A 24071-nucleotide genomic window follows, 5' to 3' on the forward strand; every position below is an offset into this window, starting at 1 on the left:
ACACAAACACCTGGCCCATCTAGGAGTGGCACTGCAGTGTCACGCAGGATGGCCCTTCAAAAAAATACTCCCCAAACAGCACATGACGCAAAGAAAAATGAAAGAAAAAAGAGGTGCAAGATGGAATTGTCCTTGGGCCCTCCCACCCACCCTTATGTTGTATAAACAGGACATGCACACTTTAACCAACCCATCATTTCAGTGACAGGGTCTGCCACACGACTGTGACTGAAATGACGGGTTGGTTTGGACCCCCACCGAAAAAGAAGCAATTAATCTCTCCTTGCACAAACTGGCTCTACAGAGGCAAGATGTCCACCTCATCATCATCCTCCGAAATATCACCGTGTACATCCCCCTCCTCACAGATTATCAATTCGTCCCCACTGGAATCCACCATCTCAGCTCCCTGTGTACTTTGTGGAGGCAATTGCTGCTGGTCAATGTCTCCACGGAGGAATTGATTATAATTCATTTTAATGAACATCATCTTCTCCACATTTTCTGGAAGTAACCTCGTACGCCGATTGCTGACAAGGTGAGCGGCGGCACTAAACACTCTTTCGGAGTACACACTTGTGGGAGGGCAACTTAGGTAGAATAAAGCCAGTTTGTGCAAGGGCCTCCAAATTGCCTCTTTTTCCTGCCAGTATAAGTACGGACTGTCTGACGTGCCTACTTGGATGCGGTCACTCATATAATCCTCCACCATTCTTTCAGTGGGGAGAGAATCATATGCAGTGCCAGTAGACGACATGTCCGTAATCGTTGGCAGGTCCTTCAGTCCGGACCAGATGTCAGCATCAGCAGTCGCTCCAGACTGCCCTGCATCACCGCCAGCGGGTGGGCTCGGAATTCTGAGCCTTTTCCTCGCACCCCCAGTTGCGGGAGAATGTGAAGGAGGAGATGTTGACAGGTCGCGTTCCGCTTGACTTGACAATTTTCTCACCAGCATGTCTTTGAACCCCAGCAGACTTGTGTCTGCCGGAAAGAGAGATCCAAGGTAGGTTTTAAATCTAGGATCGAGCACGGTGGCCAAAATGTAGTGCTCTGATTTCAACAGATTGACCACCCGTGAATCCTTGTTAAGCGAATTAAGGGCTCCATCCACAAGTCCCACATGCCTAGCGGAATCGCTCTGTGTTAGCTCCTCCTTCAATGTCTCCAGCTTCTTCTGCAAAAGCCTGATGAGGGGAATGACCTGACTCAGGCTGGCAGTGTCTGAACTGACTTCACGTGTGGCAAGTTCAAAGGGCAGCAGAACCTTGCACAACGTTGAAATCATTCTCCACTGCGCTTGAGACAGGTGCATTCCACCTCCTATATCGTGCTCAATTGTATAGGCTTGAATGGCCTTTTGCTGCTCCTCCAACCTCTGAAGCATATATAGGGTTGAATTCCACCTCGTTACCACTTCTTGCTTCAGATGATGGCAGGGCAGGTTCAGGCGTTTTTGGTGGTGCTCCAGTCTTCTGTACGTGGTGCCTGTACGCCGAAAGTGTCCCGTAATTCTTCTGGCCACCGACAGCATCTCTTGCACGCCCCTCTCGTTTTTTAAATAATTCTGCACCACCAAATTCAAGGTATGTGCAAAACATGGGACGTGCTGGAATTTGCCCATATTTAATGCACACACAATATTGCTGGCGTTGTCCGATGCCACAAATCCACAGGAGAGTCCAATTGGGGTAAGCCATTCCGCGATGATCTTCCTCAGTTGCCGTAAGAGGTTTTCAGCTGTGTGCGTATTCTGGAAACCGGTGATACAAAGCGTAGCCTGCCTAGGAAAGAGTTGGCGTTTGCGAGATGCTGCTACTGGTGCCGCCGCTGCTGTTCTTGCGGCGGGAGTCCATACATCTACCCAGTGGGCTGTCACAGTCATATAGTCCTGACCCTGCCCTGCTCCACTTGTCCACATGTCCGTGGTTAAGTGGACATTGGGTACAACTGCATTTTTTAGGACACTGGTGAGTCTTTTTCTGACGTCCGTGTACATTCTCGGTATCGCCTGCCTAGAGAAGTGGAACCTAGATGGTATTTGGTAACGGGGGCACACTACCTCAAGAAATTGTCTAGTTCCCTGTGAACTAACGGCGGATACCGGACGCACGTCTAACACCAACATAGTTGTCAAGGCCTCAGTTATCCGCTTTGCAACAGGATGACTGCTGTGATATTTCATCGTCCTCGCAAAGGACTGTTGGACAGTCAATTGCTTGGTGGAAGTAGTAAAAGTGGGCTTACGACTTCCCCTCTGGGATGACCATCGACTCCCAGCAGCAACAACAGCAGCGCCAGCAGCAGTAGGCGTTACACGCAAGGATGCATCGGAGGAATCCCAGGCAGGAGAGGACTCGTCAGAATTGCCAGTGACATGGCCTGCAGGACTATTGGCATTCCTGGGGAAGGAGGAAATTGACACTGAGGGAGTTGGTGGGTTGGTTTGCGTGAGCTTGGTTACAAGAGGAAGGGATTTACTGGTCAGTGGACTGCTTCCGCTGTCGCCCAAAGTTTTTGAACTTGTCACTGACTTATTATGAATGCGCTGCAGGTGACGTATAAGGGAGGATGTTCCGAGGTGGTTAACGTCCTTACCCCTACTTATTACAGCTTGACAAAGGCAACACACGGCTTGACAAATGTTGTCCGCATTTCTGTTGAAATACTTCCACACCGAAGAGCTGATTTTTTTGGTATTTTCACCAGGCATGTCAATGGCCATATTCCTCCCACGGACAACAGGTGTCTCCCCGGGTGCCTGACTTAAACAAACCACCTCACATCAGAATCCTCCTTGTCAATTTCCTCCCCAGCGCCAGCAACACCCATATCCTCCTCATCCTGGTGTACTTCAACACTGACATCTTCAATCTGACTATCAGGAACTGGACTGCGGGTGCTCCTTCCAGCACTTGCAGGGGGCGTGCAAATGGTGGAAGGCGCATGCTCTTCACGTCCAGAGTTGGGAAGGTCAGGCATCGCAACCGACACAATTGGACTCTCCTTGTGGATTTGGGATTTCGAAGAACGCACAGTTCTTTGCTGTGCTTTTGCCAGCTTGAGTCTTTTCATTTTTCTAGCGAGAGGCTGAGTGCTTCCATCCTCATGTGAAGCTGAACCACTAGCCATGAACATAGGCCAGGGCCTCAGCCGTTCCTTGCCACTCCGTGTGGTAAATGGCATATTGGCAAGTTTACGCTTCTCCTCCGACAATTTTATTTTAGGTTTTGGAGTCCTTTTTTTACTGATATTTGGTGTTTTGGATTTTACATGCTCTGTACTATGACATTGGGCATCGGCCTTGGCAGACGACGTTGCTGGCATTTCATCGTCTCGGCCATGACTAGTGGCAGCAGCTTCAGCACGAGGTGGAAGTCGATCTTGATCTTTCCCTATTTTTGGAACCTCAACATTTTTGTTCTCCATATTTTAATAGGCACAACTAAAAGGCACCTCAGGTAAACAATGGAGATGGATGGATGGATACTAGTATACTTATGGATGACGAGCGACTGCCGACACAGAGGTAGCTACAGTCGTGGACTACCGTACTGTGTCTGCTGCTAATATAGACTGGATGATAATGAGATAAAATTAAAATATATATATATATCACACTAGTACTGCAGCCGGACAGGTATATATTATGTAATGACGGACCTGCTGGACACTGTCTGTCAGCACTGCAGACTCCTAAAGTAAGCTACTAGTGTCAAGAAGATAGAAAAAAAAAACCACGGGTAGGTGGTATACAATTATGGATGGACGAGCGACTGCCGACACAGAGGTAGCTACAGCCGTGGACTACCGTACTGTGTCTGCTGCTAATATAGACTGGATGATAATGAGATAAAATTAAAATATATATATATCACACTAGTACTGCAGCCGGACAGGTATATATTATGTAATGACGGACCTGCTGGACACTGTCTGTCAGCACTGCAGACTCCTAAAGTAAGCTACTAGTATCAAGAAGATAGAAAAAAAAAACCACGGGTAGGTGGTATACAATTATGGATGGACGAGGGACTGCCGACACAGAGGTAGCTACAGCCGTGGACTACCGTACTGTGTCTGCTGCTAATATAGACTGGATGATAATGAGATAAAATTAAAATATATATATATATCACACTAGTACTGCAGCCGGACAGGTATATATTATGTAATGACGGACCTGCTGGACACTGTCTGTCAGCACTGCAGACTCCTAAAGTAAGCTACTAGTATCAAGAAGATAGAAAAAAAAAAAAACACGGGTAGGTGGTATACAATTATGGATGGACGAGCGACTGCCGACACAGAGGTAGCTACAGCCGTGGACTACCGTACTGTGTCTGCTGCTAATATAGACTGGATGATAATGAGATAAAATTAAAATATATATATATCACACTAGTACTGCAGCCGGACAGGTATATATTATGTAATGACGGACCTGCTGGACACTGTCTGTCAGCACTGCAGACTCCTAAAGTAAGCTACTAGTATCAAGAAGATAGAAAAAAAAAACCCACGGGTAGGTGGTATACAATTATGGATGGACGAGCGACTGCCGACACAGAGGTAGCTACAGCCGTGGACTACCGTACTGTGTCTGCTGCTAATATAGACTGGATGATAATGAGATAAAATTAAAATATATATATATCACACTAGTACTGCAGCCGGACAGGTATATATTATGTAATGACGGACCTGCTGGACACTGTCTGTCAGCACTGCAGACTCCTAAAGTAAGCTACTAGTATCAAGAAGATAGAAAAAAAAAAAAAACACGGGTAGGTGGTATACAATTATGGATGGACGAGCGACTGCCGACACAGAGGTAGCTACAGCCGTGGACTACCGTACTGTGTCTGCTGCTAATATAGACTGGATGATAATGAGATCAAATTAAAATATATATATATATCACACTAGTACTGCAGCCGGACAGGTATATATTATGTAATGACGGACCTGCTGGACACTGTCTGCAGAATGCGTTTATAAAAACACCACACGACGAGTGTTTAACTTTTTCAGGCAGACAATCACAATATACTGGTGGTCAGCAGACAATCACAATACTGGTGGTCAGTGGTCACTGGTCAGTCACACTGGCAGTGGCACTCTGGCAGCAAAAGTGTGCACTGTACTTAAAATATGTACTCCTGCTATAACTGCTCCCCAGTCTCCCCCACAATTAAGCTGTGTGAGCAGTGAGCACTCAGCACAGTCAGATAATGATATACAGTATTACATATGATGCAGCACACTGGGCTGAGCACAGATATGGTATGTGACTGTGTCACACTGTGTATCGTTTTTTTTCAGGCAGAGAACGGATTAATTAAACTGGTGGTCACTGGTCACACTATCAGCAGCAAGTAGTACTCCTCCTAATAATATGCTCCCCAAAATTTAGACTCTAGTCTAAACGGAGAGGACGCCAGCCACGTCCTCTCCCTATCAATCTCAATGCACGTGTGAAAATGGCGGCGACGCGCGGCTCCTTATATAGAATCCGAGTCTCGCGATAGAATACGAGCCTCGCGAGAATCCGACAGCGGGATGATGACGTTCGGGCGCGCTCGGGTTAACCGAGCAAGGCGGGAAGATCCGAGTCGCTCGGCCCCATGTAAAAAAACCTGAAGTTCGGGCGGGTTCGGATTCCGAGGAACCGAACCCGCTCATCTCTAATATCTAACACTCTTTTTTGCCATATCCTTCAGCCAAAGCATATTGCATTTGTATAAAATGATTCTCCCTATCTGAATCCAACTTATATAATGAGCTACTGAATCTAGTCACAAACACTTACAACGTTAATGTCTGGACAGCTTTATGTAGTTTAAACTTGATCCAAAGGAAAAAGATTAAACCAACTACCATCAAGCATGCAGAGCTGTAATTAGACTTTTTGATGTCCTGTGCCAGAAAGAGTATTAGTGCCTCCCCCAATTTTTATAATAGGGACATAAGCGGCATGAAAAAATTGATCCCAGAGAAAGCCCGTGCCCTTCCCACATTTTATAAATATATATATATATATATATATATATTTATAGAACACTGTAAGAAAATGGATTTTGGGGCAAATCCTTTTTATACCACATTCATATACTTAATTTGAGAGCTCGCTGTTATTCAGTTACAATACCCTTTATTAAATAAATTGCAATATACTGCCATACCCATGATTAAAACCCATAACCTGTTGCATTCCAGCCAGCCACCATACTCATTGAGCTATTTGATCCTGCATAAAAACTGTGAGATTTCTGACTACATGAAGCTACTTGTACTTTGTAAAAAAATAATAATAATCAACATTGCAATTGAGCATATCTATGTAAAGTGCAGCCACACATCCAATCCCTTGCAGCCACACACTACATAGATCTGCTCAGCTGCAATGCTGATCATTTTTTCACAAATTACAAGGTAAGCTTCAAATAGTTAGAATTCTCTAGCTTTCTATGCAAGGGCAGATAGCTCAATAAATAGATTGTCTGAATGCAATGCTACAGGCAATGGGTTTGAATCCAATGTATGTCAGCATCTTGAATTGTAATAAAGGACAGTGTGACTGAATAACAAAGAGCTAACAAGTCCATGAATGCAGTATAGGTATTAGCAACGCAAGGGGTAGGGGGAAAGGGACAGGGGCAGTCAGGAGATGCTGGGCTTCATAAAGGGGGCAGCTGCAAGTAAAAGTCATTAAAAAAGATAATTGAAAAGAGCTGCCAACAGTGCCCCCTACCCTGCAGCGCTATGTACAGTGCACACTCCGCATACACCTAGTTACAGCCCTGCAAGCATGTGTCTGTTACAGATGTATCCACTTATGTTGTTGTTGGCAGCACAGCACAGCATGAATTTCCGTGCATGTGCCTGACACAGTACTCCATGCTGCGTCACCATTCGCACCATGCAATCCTTTGGGGCCGTGGGTGCAAACACTGGCATGTACCTGCTGGTGGGCCCCTTTTTGCGGCATATTTGCCGCAACATGCTGTAGCTCAAGTGAAGATATAAAAGAACTCATCTGTATATAGCAGCATAACTTTGGGAAAGGTGATATCCAATCAGGCCAGCATACATCTTAGCTCAACCTATTGAGAAAAATAAACAAGCATTACATTTCTAATCAGCAATCCCTGGGGTACAAACAACAGGCAGGAAAATGCACCAGGTTAGCATCACCTTCCACCAAAACGTAGCATTTTTTTCCTGGCCCTGGTACTACTACGGCCAAAAAGATGGTAATCAACCTCAATCAAAATATACATTGAGCCTGGTACAAAAATCTGTGTTCCTATTACCTTTTTTTTTATCTAGAACATAGTAATCATGAAATGACAAATGTACATAATATTTCCTTTCATAATTTAGCACAAGTTTCTCTGAGGTCTTGCAGTATGGGATCAAGTGGTGTGTGGGAAAAAGTATATTACTCCTGCATGTTTTGTTTCAAGTATACCATCTGAGTATTGGCCTGTTTCTGTAACATCTTTCTCTGTGTCATCATGTAGTTTTTGTTCACAGAATACTTATCCTCTTATGCCACTACCATTATGGTGTTAACTTCTGAGTGTTACACAGTGAGGTAGCCTGGGTGGCTGGGGGCTTTAACTCTCTCTGAAATGGGATACTGCGTCCTGTATGGACCCTTTCATTCAAACAACATGCTGTCTCTTGCAGGAAACTGTCTCAACCCTTCAAGGAGTGCATGAGTGTTCTCCAGGGTACTCCCTACGAAGCGCATTCATTCTTTCTATAAACCCAGCTTCCTGAGGATAATAGGGAATAGGGTACACCCAATACACATGGTTCTCCTTTGCCCCATCTCTAACTTTTCTGCCAGTAAAATGTGTATTATTATCTTTCATTATATTTTGTTTTAAACAAAATATTATTTCATTTACAATATTAATAATAATAATAATGAGGGATGTGAAACCAGGGGCAGACTGGCCGAGAAGGGTACGGGGGAGGGAAGGGAAGGGGGGGAAAGGGGGGAAAAAAGAAAACCCCCGGTGGGGCCCCCGTTTACACTGCACAGCCCCCCGTTTGTCGGCCTCCACCCCAGCAACGCTCCATGTCCACCTATGAAATGGAGCGTTGCCACCCCCTCCACCCTGCGCCCACCTCTGCCTAATTGACAGGCAGAAGTAATTGCATTCTCTGCGCCCCCACCCCACAGAAAATGCAGGCGCATGCGCAGGACGGGCACTGCGTATGCGCCTGCATCTTTTTTTGTCATTTTTGCGGTTGGATCGCACATTTGCCCCTTGGTGCTGTCTGACACATGTTATGATTGGTTGCTATGGGTAACTACTTCACTATTCTCTTTAAAAAGTTTGATAACTCTCTCCTTTAGGGGCTATTTATTAATTTTTGGGTTTTAGACCTTATAATTATAATTTCTTATTGCCACTTACCGCTGCAGTAAGAAATTATGGATTGCCGGAATATATTAAAATAGACATGCAGTTTTTTTGTGTTTTTCGCTTTTTCTCTTTTCTCAAGGCCATTATATTCTTGGCTCCACCCAGAATATAGCTTGCTGTGTGTTTAGGGTTTGATTTGTTGTTCTGTTTTGGTATCCAGGTATGCAGCAAGTTGGGAGTAGTGTACAGGGTGGGGTGGGGGGGATGTTATAGGCTATGGTTGTTTTTTGTATTGATGCTTTGGATTTGTTTATGTGTGGATTACGAATTTATCCATTGAGCACTGGTGCCTTGCGACTGCATGCCGCGAGGGTGGATCTGGCTGGCTGTGGGCTGTAGCCCCTATTATCATTATGACTTCTTATGGCTGGACTTAGGATGTTATCATGGAATGTGCGGGGACTCAACGATAAGATTAAGCGATCTCTGGTGCTTAGACAAATTACACAGTATGCCGCTGACGTAGTATGTCTTATGGAAACTCACCTAGTGGGCAGTAGGATCCTTTCCCTTAAGAGACCTTGGGTGGGTTGGGCATTCCATTCTATGCACACATCTGCCTTTCGGGGGGTCTCAGTCCTTATAAAAAAAGACTGTTCCCTTTGTGTTGGACTGTTCCCTTTGTGTATGGGGAAGATATGTGTTTTTAAAGTGTAGAATTCATTGTGCCCCTCTGCTTCTATTGTCCGTATATGTGCCTCCCCCTTATTCTTCCGATGTCCTGAAAAAGGTGACAGGATTTATGGCCTTGTCACCGGGAACTCCTGTAGTTTGTCTGGGGGATTTCAATAATGTGTTAGATGTAGCGTTAGATAGATTCTCTACTACACCCTCTGGGCCGCATTCTGGAAGATCTGGCTTTGCTGATGTTGTGTCGGGGTTGGACCTGGTCGATCCCTGGAGACTGAGACACCCATCTGTTAAACAATATTCCAGCTTTTCACATTCTCACTCCTCGTTCTCTAGGATTGACCTGGCCCTCCTTTCGAGCGACATAATCCCTAGGGTTCGAAATAGTAGATATGAGACTAGAGGTATATCGAATCACTCCCCATTAACCTTGGTCTTGGATTTTAACTGCTCCAGAGGCCAGGCTGTGTGGAAGTTCAATCCATTCTGGCTCGTACATATGGGTGATGGCTCCGATTTGGTGGCTGAATGGCGGGAATATTTTTAGATAAATAAGGCTGGGCAGTCTATTTCTATTTTATGGGATGCGTTTAAGGCTTTTTTGAGGGGAACCTTAATTAAAAGGGTGGCTAATTTAAAGTCCTTTTTTAGGCGCCAGGAGTCCGAATTGGAAATCCTGAATGTTGCTGCAGAAACACAATATCTGCAGGATGGTTTGGTCAGTTCCAAATCGGCATGGTTGTCAGCCCAGGGGGAGTGGAAAGATTATCTCATGGAAAAGACTCAGCATAGACGCCTTTTTACCTCCCATGCCTTTTATGCTTCTAGGGATAGGCCGGGATCATATTTAGCTTTTTTGGCATGGGGTGAGAGGTCTTCTAATATCGTGGCTGAAATTGAGGCCTCAGATGGCACCACTTTATTGCAGACTCCACAAATTGCATCGGAATTTGTGTCCTATTATAGGTGTTTGTATAGCTCTAAATTGAACTGTACCTCGATGCAATTAGATGACCATTTACAGACTATACAAGTCCACCTACTGACTTGTGAGGCACATGATTTCCTCGAGGTACCTATTTCGCCGGAGGAAATAGTGGCTTCTATCAAGGCCGCTTCCAATGGGAAAGCTTCGGGACTGGACGGTATACCGTCTGAGCTCTATAAGCGTCATTTAGATTTTTTTGTCCCCCCAATTACTTGAGTTATATAATCAGATATTTGCACAGGAATCCCTTCCCTTGTCCATGGTGGAGGCATTGATTGTTGTACTTCCTAAACCGACAAGGATCATAGGAAGGTTGATTCTTATTGCCCTACCTCTCTGCTGCCCACCGACATCAAAATTCTGGCCAAGGTCCTGGCATGTAGACTGAATCAAGTTATTACGCAGCTTATACACTCCGATCAGACAGGGTTTATGCCCAATAAATCAACGTCAATCAATCTCAGACGTTTATTCACCCATTTACAGATCCCTCGTGAAGAGTCCTCCTCCATTGTTGTATCATTGGATGCCGCTAAGGCCTTTGATTCCGTGGAGTGGGATTACTTGTGGAACGTAATGCGTAAGTTTGGTATAGGCCCCAACTTTATTAAATTTGTTCGGTTGATGTAGTCCTCTCCATTGGCCAGAGTGGCGGTGAACGGCTTTGTATTACAATCCTTTCCCCTGTCTAGAGGTACACGTCAGGGATGCCCACTGTCCCCTACCATGTTTGCTATGGCCATTGAACCCCTTGCATATCTTCTGCGGGCAAACTCTGAGATTTTTGGTTTTAAAATAGGCACCAGGGAGGAGAAAATAGCTCTGTATGCCGACGATATTCTGCTGTTTGTGGATCGCTATGCTGAGTCTATGCCTAACATATTAGAAATTATTAATGAGTTCGGGTGTTATTCTGGGCTCCTGATTAATTGGGAGAAATCCTCCATCATCCCGTTTTGAGGTGAGATCCCTGCCTCCCCATTAGTTACTCTCCCATTACGATGGGTGAACTCCTTTAAATATCTGGGCATTTGGGTATCTAATGACCCTCACAAATTCACCTCCCTCAATGTCACACCGCAAATAACTTATCTTCGCAGTAAAGTGAAGGTTTGGGGGAAATTGCCCCAAACGGTTACAGGGAGGGTTAACATGGTGAAAATGGTCTTTCAGCCCAAACTCCTGTATATTCTACAACAATCTCCTGTATACATCCCTCAGAAGATTTTTAAACGTATACAGTAGATGGTCTGCTTTCTTCATTAATTTGGGCTAGTAAACGGGCACGGTTGAAACTTGATTCTTTGACCAGGACAAAAACTTTAGGGGGTTTGGCTCTTCCCAACTTTCGTTTTTATTACTTTGCTGCACACTTAGCACATCTCTGGGAATGGGTTAATGATTCTGACAACTCGAGTTTGCACTCGCAGCTGGCGCTACGGGAGTATCCAGGTGGTTCCCCACTGCGACTGCTTCTCTGTGGAAACGTCAAAATTTCTTCATTACCACTCATAAAACAATATATTATTATTTGGAGGCTGGTGCACTCTATACTGCAAGGGCATGGTATTGACCCTGATACTCCACTGGACAATAAATATGGATTGCCCGAGTTGTGTCAGCTTCAAATCAGGAGGGTATGGGAGCCATGGGGAGTATTCTCATTGGGACACTTATACACTGATGGGATTTTTAGATCCTTTCAGCAGCTTCAACATTTAATGTCCCCTCTGTATATTTTTTTCGCTTCCTCCAATTGTGACATGCCCAATTCCCTGATGGCCCTCCGGCTCTTGCTGATTCCCCGGTTAAATTACTATTGCAAATGGTGGGATCCGGGCATTTGGTCTCTAAGATATACGGCCGTATACTTCAAATGCATCATATAGACCCCCTTGTCTCCCTTAAGACTAAGTGGGAATCTGATTTGGGTCCATTGTCAGATGACATATGGGAGGGTGCTCTGGTATCTTGTCGGTTTTCAGCTTCCTCTGTCCGATATCAGCAAATTCAATTGTTCATAGTACATAGAGTATACATGACCCCGGTGAGGCTGTCGCATATAGGGGGATCCCATAGCTCAAAATGCCCCAAGTGCGGTAGTTTAGGAGCAGACTTTTGGCATATGCTCTGGCTATGTCCCGTGGTGTCGGCTTTTTGGGAGGAGGTTATGCGTGCTATAGTTACTACAGGTGTCCCTTCTTCCATACTTACACCTATCACTTGTGTATTAGCGGCTATAGATGAGGAGGTTCTGGATCCACCCGGTCGACGCTATGTTGTAAACCTCTGTGCTCTGGCCAAGGTTTGCATAGACAGACTGTGGTTGGCTAATGAAGCCCCGACCCCAAGATCCTGGATTTCTCTGGTTAATGCTTCTGTTACACATGAAAAATTTGTATTTCTGGCCAGGAATGCAGAAAAAAAGTTTATTGCTGTATGGGAAAAGTGGATGAGTTCTCGCTGCTTCATGGATAAATACTGTGAGCCTTAGAGTTATCTAATTAACTGTTATGCGGGCCTTCTGTGGGAGGTTTGTGGGGTGTGTGGCCCGCAGCCGGCCCGATTAATCTGAATATTAACACTGTAATAACATGGTGCGATGTGTTAAATATATAGTAATACTATGTCACCAGTGCTCTACTAATGCCTGACTTTGACTGAGATTCATATCCGCACGTCCTGCTGTGCTTTTTCTATACAACCGTAAGCCTGTTGTTGTTTCTGCTGTTATTATTTTTTATTTGTTCTTATTTTGTTTTGTTCTGAATTGCCTTTTGCATTGTTTAATTGTAAAACTATCAAAAATCCAATAAAAATGTATTGAATTTTAAAAAATAGACATGCAGGGACAGGCGCAACTAATTTAGGGAAAGATGTGCGGTCACTGGACCACTCATGTGCGAGCAGCCTTTGCTAGAGAGGATTCCAAGTGATCCCTCTCCCATTAATTATTGCGATCCATAACCTATAGGCTACAGTGGTTAACACCAGCTGAAGATGGTGTTTGCTACGAGGACATTTAAGGATTCCCAACTAGGGGGGTAATTCCAAGTTGATCGCAGCAGGAAATTTTTTAGCAGTTGGGCAAAACCATGTGCACTGCAGGGGGGGGGGGGGGCAGATATAACATTTGCAGAGAGAGTTAGATTTGGGTGGGTTATTTTGTTTCTGTGCAGGGTAAATACTGGCTGCTTTATTTTTACACTGCAATTTAGATTGCAGATTGAACTCACCACACCCAAATCTATCTCTCTCTGCACATGTTATATCTGCCCCCCCTGCAGTGCACATGGTTTTGCCCAACTGCTAACAAATTTCCTGCTGCGATCAACTCAGAATTACCCCCTAGAAACCTATAGGAGCTGATTTTGTAATTGAGAATGGGGGATCGCCGCAGATATCTGAGATATATATTCATCAAACATACGTAAATGGGGATCCTTAATATTTGTGTATACCCCCTAAAAAGAGGTGTTTTCGGCGATATTCTGCAAATATTCTTTGATAAATCTCCCCCTTAGTGAGCAAACTGCAGAAAACAATTGTGATGCATGGGCGTAGCAAAAGAGGGTAATGCTTGGTATAGTTCAGGAGCTGTGAAATTTGAGATTATACTGTACAGTAGTTGGGAATATCCAATTATCTTTTAATTCCAAAACAGGCTCAAAATAAAAGGCAATGATTATTGTTTATAGAGTATTTATAAAAGAGCACTACAGGAGAATAAGACTGAAGATTATTTTAAAGGCCAGTACACATGGGGAGAGATGTGTGCTGAGCAATCTATCACAGAATGCTCAGCACACATCTTTCCCCCACTCAGGACACAGCACGATGGGAGGAGGGGGGGGGGGCACTCATTTCACCCAGTGGGTGAAATAAGCAATGTGCCAGATTGTGCCTGCATGCAGGCGTGGGGGCATCGCTGTCGCTGTGGGGCATACACAAAGAGATCCGTGCTTAACTTCTAAGCAATCTAGTCAGATCTCTCCGTGTGTATCTCCCTTTAGATCGTTTGTCGTTCAAATTGTTTGTAATAAATCTCAGTGTGTACTCAATCTAGTTTGTCAGGGAGTTCAAAGGAGATTTGTCATCTTCCACATTGTTCATCTTTCACATTGTTCAAGTTCTTCTAGTGTGTATGGGCCTTAAGTGAAACATATAAATAAGCTATAACAACAATACATGCTGCACTATAAAGGTTTTGCTGGCTAAATTTAAGTAAAGAAATCTGTATGTGTAAACTTGGCAAAAAAGAAAGTACAGTTGTGTTATTGATAAAATACTGAGATACATATAATTAATTTTTTTATGTTTAAAAGAAAATATGCATGACACTTTTAAAATGTGCAGTTTGTTCTCAAGATAATGTAAGTATGTATAACTTGCAGAAAGATGTAATCTAGGCTTAAAGTGTCCCATACAGCAATTACCCGATTCCACAGATCCTTCATCCGATTTCCCAATCTCCATTTCTCTTATAGGGGTATATTCAATTCAAGTCGGATCCATTCCGACATGGATTTGTCGGAATGGATCCGACATGACCTATTCAATGACCATCTCAATCCGACTTTTAAAAAAAAGTCGGCTTGAGATGAAGGTGCTGACAGGGGGAAATCAGCGGGGAGACGGGGGAGAGCAACGCTACAGCAGCGTAGCCAGAGGATGGGACACCATCGCCGCTCACGGCAGCGTCCTCCTGGCTCAAGCAAGCGGGACCTCGCTGCACCACCGCCGCTCACGGCAGCGTCCTCCCGGCTTCCCGGCTCCAGCAAGTGGGACCTCGCTGCACCACCGCCGCTCACGGCAGCGTCTTCCCAGCTCCAGCAAGTGGGACCTCGCTGCACCACCGCCGCTCATGGCAGCGTCCTCCCGGGTCCAGTAAGCGGGACCTCGATTGCTGGAGCTGGGAGGACGCTGCCGTGAGCGGCGGTGGTGTCCCATACTCTGGCTACGCTGCTGTAGCGTTGCTCTCCCCCTCATCTCCATCAGACTTTTTTAAAGTCGGATTGAGATGGTCGGAAACGGGGCCAACACCTGTTGGATTTGGCCCCGTTTCCGACAGAAGCCCGCGGATCGGCAGCTATTCCGCCGTTCCACGTGCTTTCCGACAAGACGAATTCCCCGACTTGTCGGATAAAAAAGCCGGGGATTGAATAGGTTGGAACCCCTTTCCGACCTGAAAAATTCGAAAACTGCCGTCTTTCCAACAAGACGGCAGTTTCGACTTGAATTGAATACACTTTGACTTGAATTGTTTAAAAAGTTTCGACTTGAATTGAATACTTCAATTGAATAATATGCAAAATCCATGTTAGAAATCCCCAACTCACTGATTCCTTTGCTTTTGTGATTGGAATCAGCAAACTCAGGATTTCCAACATGTTGGATTTTGCCGGCTCTTTTGCACAACCTATTGGCATAATGCAGCATTGTGGCAATAGACTATTGATGTATAGGCCCATTAAGACCTAAAATATTGCTACAGTAGTGATTATCGACAGCAGGTTCTAATGCAGAGTTACTAGCAAAAAGAGGTATAAATTACTGACAACCGCATATCTACACATTTGCTGAGCTGTACATATTTCAAGATGCATACAACTCCTAATAGCATGTGTCAAGTTTCTTATGAGTCATCATCATTAGTGTGCACTTGCACCTGTCCTATAGCAGATAATAATAATCCTAAAAATAATAATCATAATTTTATTTATATGGCGCTCTTTCTCCAATGGGATTCAAGGTTCTTAACAGATATAATGAACATAGAACTTTACTCAGAGATGGACGCAGATCACTGCATACGCAGCCAGATCTGCGTCCATCTCCTCACATGCTAGGGGCTGTCCAGCATGTGTGACGGGCCGCCTCCTGATGTGTCCGTAATTTAATTGCAGATGCATCGAATTAAGGTTGACCCATGGCAGCGCAGCCTGGCTGTGCTGTCAGGAGGTCTGCTGCCATTTTTTTAATCGGAGCGGCGGCGTGTGGCGCTACACACTAGCAGTACAATATACGGAAACATGTGTTTCTACATGTGTATACTGGCTATACAATCTTTCTTCTATTAAGAGCTCTAACACACCGACTTGGTGATTGTGTTAACTGAGGGTATCTCTTATTTTTTGTCTGTGATCATATATGTAGCTGAAGTATACTTTTAAGGACTCAGGTTACTTCTATTAGAGACGTATTACATTTACAGTATCCTCATTTTACATTCCATAAAGTGTATTATTTTTCACCGTGAGGTGAATACGTCTGTATGAAACTAATTTTGTGTATATTCATATACTAAGTAAAAGAGAGACCCCACAAAGGATATACTTGCTGCTATTAGCCTGGGATAATTATATTTTCTTGAGAAAATTCCTCAATTACCCCCCACCCACCCAAAAAAAATAAAAAAAAAATAAAAGAATAATTATAAAATAAAATAAATAAAATAAAAATCTCTAGCTATGTCATACTTGCCTACTCTCCAAGAATAGCCGGGTAGGCTCCTGAATCCCGGATGGTGCTCCTGGAACTTGTCTGGCAGCTGTCTGGTGCCGCCCACTTCCTGAGTAAAGTTGGCAGGCTGGGTGGCTGACAAAAGGATTCGCACTGAATTACTGTATGTCATTGTAGCCATGCCCCTCACTTTACAATGCCAGTAATCTCAGCATTGAATTCTCAGCATTTTATAATGGTTTCCACTGGCCAAAATACTATACAGTATTAAATAACATGAAATTGAGAATTTGCTGTTCCACTAATTATGTTTCCTTGTGGCTCATTTGTCAACGGACTTGTGTAATGTCATAATGTACAAAACAACTGTTCTGAAATAAACACTTTCTTCCACAGCAAGGGAACTGTGCACATGTGAAGCCCAGCAAATAGGGCCTAATTCAGATGCAGTCGTAACTGAGCGATTATCAGCAGACTAAGCATGCGTTGCAGCCACAGTGCGCATGTGGGTGGTGCTCCTGGAACTTGTCTGGTGCTGATGGTTGCATGTTTGTACCTTTGCGATGCCGCTCACAGTGAGGAATCCGTCACAGAGAAGAGGCTATTTGGGAGAGGTAACAGGGAGTGTTTGCAAAAATGCAGGCATGTTGTGACCATTTTTTGAGGTGTGTCTTGGCATACGACTGTGATCTCATACGCATAAAACATGGCGCCAGCGTCGCAGCTCCCATGGCTATTTTGCGTGGCTATGGAGACAATCACGGAGTTGATGGCTTTGGTCGGCGACCCTGTTGTGGGCAGCTGCTATACTTGCGAATCCTAGCAGTTCCGTCCCTAAAAAAAGATTGCTGCTGTGTTGGCATAGCGACTGCATCTGGATTAGTCCCATAGTGCACTTGTACTTTAGCCTAATATTATCTTCTAATTGCATAGGGCATGTAGATGCAGTGGTGGATAATACTGCTGCATATAAGTTATTATTGTAATTAACCTAAGTGCAGCAATGCTGTAGGGTTACCTTTGATGACATATTGTAAATGGTTTGCTGAAAACATATATTGTAAGTAAATAAAAAAATTATATTATGGCTAACAAAAATTTTTCACCCTTAACCACTTAACTGTTTTTTTTTTTCAAATAACTGCTCAGAAATTGTCATTTTTTTTATTTAATAAAGTTTTAAAAGTGTTTTTAAATATATGTTTTGTACCCCCCCACCCCCCATGTCCGTAGGCTCCCATTATATAATCACTTCCTAACCCTACCTCCTCCAGTGGCCAGTGTAATTTTTCTTTATCATTACTATTTTACCCCTCCTAGCATCATATTGATTCATTTTACCCTCCCACTATAGGCATTTCTACCCCTCCCCAAAATTCAGAGCACAGTGGAGCGTATGTTAAGGAAGACTGATTATCAGTTCCCCTGAGCTGGCTTCCCCAGCGGCTGCTGCTCTCTGCAGCCGCCGAGTATATACACAGCGCCATCTGGCCACACTGATCGGAAACAAATCGGGGGGAGCTGTGGGTGCAGAGGGGTTGGGAGCTCCCTCTGAGGTTGGTGGCTGTGGGAAGCTTATCTTCCCCCAGCTGCCCAGTGGGCATTTCTAACTGGTCGCATCAGATGTGACCGTGTCAGGTAAAGCCCAGCCTGGTGTGGTCACATTCATGCAGCCATCCCAGGCAAGTGGTTAATACCCCATCAGTATTTGGAGACAACAATTATCCTTTTACCTTCATGTACTGTTCCAAATATGTGTATTTATCATACGTGCTTTCAATTAATACTGTTGTATTACATTTGCTACACAAATGACTGTAACAGATTCTTTTGCAGTAAAATGCAATTACAGTTAAGAATGAGAAATTAGTATTATGTAAAAATAACGTTCCCATCTGTAATTGTCCAACTGCGGCTTCCTCTTCTCTTCATGTTATTGGTTTTCAAAAGGGAGCAAGATGAAAATAAACCATAAATAGCAAATTACCTTACAGGCAGATAATAATAATAATAATAATAATAATAATATTATTATTATTATTATTATATTTATAAAGCACTTTTCTCCAGCAGAACTCAAAAGTCGCTTTACAAGCATTATTGTATGCTACCTTCACAGGGCCAGATTAAGGTCTGTAGGGGCCCTGGGCAATAAACATGTATGGGCACCTATCAATACAGTTATCAATATAGTAGCGATGTAAATATATCTATAGATATCTTTATATAACTACTGTATCTATATGTCTCTCTATACTCTATATACAGTACAGTGACCAAGTCAGTTGAGATGTGTGTGTATCTATCTATCTATCTATCTATACATACATACATACATACATATATATATATAATGGCAACTTATTTGGACACTTTACCTTTAGGTTTATGGCATTGGTGACAGTATGGTAGTCTGGATACCTGCATTTATCGGTGCACGGACAGTCACCAGCGCTGATTTATCTGTACCACAGGGTGTGGGGTGGCTACACTAGGGATGGCCATTGACCATCGATGATTCAAAATCATCGATGGTCTATGGCCGATGTAGAATACTTATACCATCAATGGGGGAGAACCAGATGGTTTCCCGGCATCAATGGTTCAGTGCCACTGAATTGTTTTTGTTTTGTTTTTTCGCAAAGTATCAGGGCACGGAGCTTGGCCCGTATTTCATTGCACAGAGATGCAGGGATAACCATTGATGGGTAAAACCATCAATTAATCCCTTCCAGATGGTTTTACACCATCGAGGTTATTTATCAATGGTACCATTGATGGCTAACCCACCGATGGCCATCCCTAGGCTGAACTGAGGAGTTGCTGCTGAAGTGAGTAAATTGGCGCTCACTCACTCAGCTCTTATTAGCTTGCGTCACTGCGACTGTGCTGCTCTGGACAGTGAGCGTCTCACGGGATTTGACATCATTATCCCACGAGACTCTGACTGTACTACTGAAGCTCCTAGGCGCCGTGGCCACTGAGGAGAGAATAGCTGAGCCAGAGGAAGAACCGGAGACAGCAGCTAAATGCTGTCTCCGGTCTTATGTTAATAGCAGTGTTGAGTTTTGGGGACAGTGTGTGGGGGCCCTGGGACAGCCACCCCTGTCGCCCCTCCTATGATCTGGCCCTGTACCTACCTTCATGCCAAGTTCCTAATATTAATCAGCAAAATTAACAAAGTGCTGTCATTCAGTAATGTAAATAATTTTTGTGTTCTTTTATCATCTAGATTCCTCTATGAACTGACAACAATACCAAATTTTTCAGAACGAGTGTTTTGCATTTTGCTACAGTCAACCATTTCAGAAAACATTAGTTCTATTCATCGAAAGCTTGAATTACTACAGAAAGTTTGTAAGGTTAGTTATACTTCATATTAGAACTGTCCCCTTTACACAGATTTTTGGAAATTCAATCAACTGTTTTTCATGACTGTCAGAATTAGTTCTGATATATAAGAGTTTATCAAGTAGTGATATTGATATTATAGGGTCATATCAATTATGTGTGAGCAGCGTGATGTGCTATTGCAATCACATGGAAATGCTGGCCCCGGACTTGCAGAATGGTTCCCTATTGAATGGTTCCCTATTGCACCATTGCACCTTCTGTGTAGTTTCCTAGGAATATTACTCCACCATCCAACAAGGTCTACTTTTCCACAGATGCAACCACCTTACTCCTCATACCTGTATGTCTTGGCTGGAAATCAAAGCCCACACCAAATCCAAAGCTGACTTGGTACTACACAGTGGACAGTATACTTAAATTTTTTTGTAAACTCATTATTGCTGAAAATATATTTTATTTTATAGATTTTACAACAGATTGAAAGAAAGGTAGTCTCCTTGATACATTGTTTATGTGTTTGTTTCATGGTTACTTTTTACATTACCTGATGTGATGCATTTTATAATGTAACAATAAACATGTTTTAATACTAAGTAGGAAGAGTGCCCCTAACAAAGAAAGATGTCATTTGTTATTACTCTAATGGGTGCACCTCCAACAGTTAACAGCTTGTAGCCTACTTTGGCGTGACTTTTTCTGTATGTGGATTTCCCTACTTGACACCAACTTATACAGCAAGATTGCCAGGGCTTGGGTTTCTCCTGTTCCCCTTTCCGTTGAACTATATTTTATGAATTTTATCTGTTTGCTTTTAGATTTTAAAAGAAGATCCTGCAGTTCTGCGTGTTTTAGGTTTGATTCTTGCAATCGGCAATTACATGAATGGAGGGAACAGAACCAGAGGACAAGCCGACGGTTTTGCATTAGACATTTTGCCAAAACTGAAAGATGTCAAAAGTAATGTAAGTATGTCTTTTTAAGAAAATGTCAGCATGAGTATTCAAGCAAAGGTAACAATGTGCTGTACCCCAAGGACCTCCCACACCCCACAGGAAGTTAATGTTCTTCTCAGATTACATGTTGAGCTAATATCAACTTGAGCTGTGTTGTGCTTTCTTCATATACTATCGGGGCTCCAAGGTCTGGATGCAATTCAAGTTTTTTTCTCACAATGGCATATTTGTACTTACACGTAGCAAAGAAACAGGTTAAGAGCTGTGGATATTAATTTAATAAGGGAATCACTATAAATCCACTTTACTGGCTATACATGTTATTAAGATGAGTTGGGTATGGGATCCTGGCGTCCGGGATCCCGGCGGTCAGCATACTGACACCGGGATACCGGCCCTAGAATTCCAGCAGCAGGGTGATCGCAGAGAGTCTCCTTGCGGGCTCGGTGGCTCACTGCGCTCGCCACAGGTTTTATAACCATTCTGTGGGTGTCGTGGTAACCCACGAGTGGGAATAACCCCTGTTAGCCGGGATTCCGTCTGGCAGCATTGTCAGTGGTCGGGAATCTGGCATCAGCATTTTTATGAGGAAGCCTGGAGCTGTAGCTCCATCCGCCCCATTGTTAATCTGGAACTCCAGTGCTGCTGACATATCTGTCCAGTGTCCTTATAGTCCAATTCTGTTGACGTATCTGTCCAGTGTTCATACACGTAGACAAACAATTTGGAAGCTGCTCAATCATACCTGGAGATAATTATATATCAGGTGCTGGAAGGGGGAGGGGTCACAGACAAACAAACAAAGAGGAAGGGGGGTGCAAATCCCCAACCCCAAATTCCCTTCCGCACACTGAAAATTACCTGTAACCATCCCTGAATCTATCTGGTAATAAAATTTAGAGAATTCGTCACAAATGTTTGCAAACACATGTTTAGCTGCTGGCCACTTCACGGCTTCTCTGATACAGCAGTCCTAACTACTTGATAGCAGTGCCCACATTGGGCCATGTAATTTGTCACAGTATGCCTCATAATAAAGGCCATTACTAAAACAGTTCCAGACTGAGAGCTAACTTACCAGGGAGCCACCGCCAGGATCTCCCATTGGCACTACAAGGAACAGCATGCCTTCCAAATGCTGCTCCCATTCAATGCCTCATGCACACAAGTAGACAAACAATTTGGAAGCTGCTCAATCATACCTGGAGATAATTATATATCAGGTGCTGGAAGGGGGAGGGGTCACAGACAAACAAACAAAGAGGAAGGGGGGTGCAAATCCCCACCCCCAAATTCCCTTCCGCACACTGAAAATTACCTGTAACCATCCCTGAATCTATCTGGTAATAAAATTCAGAGAATTCGTCACAAATGTTTGCAAACACATGTTTAGCTGCTGGCTACTTCACGGCTTCTCTGATACAGCAGTCCTAACTACTTGATAGCAGTGCCCACATTGGGCCATGTAATTTGTCACAGTATGCCTCATAATAAAGGCCATTACTAAAACAGTTCCAGACTGAGAGCTAACTTACCAGGGAGCCACCCCCAGGATCTCCCATTGGCACTACAAGGAACAGCATGCCTTCCAAATGCCTCATAATAAAGCACCTGATATATAATTATCTCCAGGTATGATTGAGCAGCCTCCAAACTGTTTGTCTACTTGTGTGCATGAGGCATTGAATGGAAGCAGCATTTGGAAGGCATGCTGTTCCTTGTAGTGCCAATGGGAGATCCTGGGGGTGGCTCCCTGGTAAGTTAGCTCTCAGTCTGGAACTGTTTTAGTAATGGCCTTTATTATGAGGCATACTGTGACAAATTACATGGCCCAATGTGGGCACTGCTATCAAGTAGTTAGGACTGCTGTATCAGAGAAGCCATGAAGTGGCCAGCAGCTAAACATGTGTTTGCAAACATTTGTGACGAATTCTCTGAATTTTATTACCAGATAGATTCAGGGATGGTTACAGGTAATTTTCAGTGTGCGGAAGGGAATTTGGGGGTGGGGATTTGCACCCCCCTTCCTCTTTGTTTGTTTGTCTGTGACCCCTCCCCCTTCCAGCACCTGATATATAATTATCTCCAGGTATGATTGAGCAGCTTCCAAATTGTTTGTCTACTTGTGTGCATGAGGCATTGAATGGGAGCAGCATTTGGAAGGCATGCTGTTCCTTGTAGTGCCAATGGGAGATCCTGGGGGTGGCTCCCTGGTAAGTTAGCTCTCAGTCTGGAACTGTTTTAGTAATGGCCTTTATTATGAGGCATAAAGTGACAAATTACATGGCCCAATGTGGGCACTGCTATCAAGTAGTTAGGACTGCTGTATCAGAGAAGCCTTGAAGTGGCCAGCAGCTAAACATGTGTTTGCAAACATTTGTGACGAATTCTCTGAATTTTATTACCAGATAGATTCAGGGATGGTTACAGGTAATTTTCAGTGTGCGGAAGGGAATTTGGGGGTGGGGATTTGCACCCCCCTTCCTCTTTGTTTGTTTGTCAGTGTTCATACACTCCAGTGCTGCCGACGTATATCTGTGCAATGTTCATGCACTTCAATGCTGTTGACGTATCTGTCCAGTGTTCATACACTCCAGTGCTGCTGACGTATATCTGTACAATGTTCATACACGCAAGCAGAGCCGGATTAAGGGGGGAGGCGGGGCCCAGGGGGTAAGTACCCCGGGCCCTCCTATTTTAGGGGGCCCTCCGACGGAGCAGCTATGCCACAGCGGCAGCGGAGGCTGGAGATTACAGAATCAGTGAATCTCCGCGCTGCCTGAGAAGGAGGGGGAGGGAAATGCTGCACACACTGCAGCACAGCAGAGATGGGATGGAGCGGGTACTAATTACCCGGATCCACTGTTGACCCCTGTCTCCAGGGCGCAGCGCCCTCTCCTCCCGCTCATACATATTCATCTATGCAAAGCGCCCGCCGGCCAATGGGGCGGCGGGAGGTCACGTGTCCGCCTGGCAAAGTGTAGCGAGGAAGAGCTCATGAATGACTTGAGCGGCAGCCAGGGCTCGACGGCTAATGGGGGGCATCACAGTATCATGTGGTGCGCCGGGGAGGCTCGGAAAGAGAAGTTACTGTATCTGTCAGTGAGCACGGTGCAGGTACTCAGTCCCCCCATCCCTCCTCCTGCCAGAAGCAGTATTGTGCTCCAGCCAGCACACGCTGATGTGTGTTGGCTGGTCTGTGAGAGTGAAGGGAGGCTGCTGCCACATACCAGCAGCAGCCTC

General features: G+C 44.3%; 1 protein-coding gene across 1 annotated transcript in view; it reads left to right on the forward strand.

Annotated features, from left to right (window-relative positions):
• The window catches only part of FMN2 (formin 2), a 428360-nt gene that overhangs the window by 260611 nt on the left and 143678 nt on the right, over positions 1-24071 (forward strand). The window contains exons 10-11 of the mRNA XM_063917606.1: positions 19754-19883; positions 20691-20837. Coding sequence (XP_063773676.1) covers positions 19754-19883; positions 20691-20837 — 277 coding nt within the window. The remainder of the gene's footprint in view (positions 1-19753; positions 19884-20690; positions 20838-24071) is intronic.

This window comes from Pseudophryne corroboree, chromosome 4 (genome assembly GCF_028390025.1).
Source record: "Pseudophryne corroboree isolate aPseCor3 chromosome 4, aPseCor3.hap2, whole genome shotgun sequence".
In the NCBI taxonomy this organism is placed as follows: Eukaryota; Metazoa; Chordata; class Amphibia; order Anura; family Myobatrachidae; genus Pseudophryne; species Pseudophryne corroboree.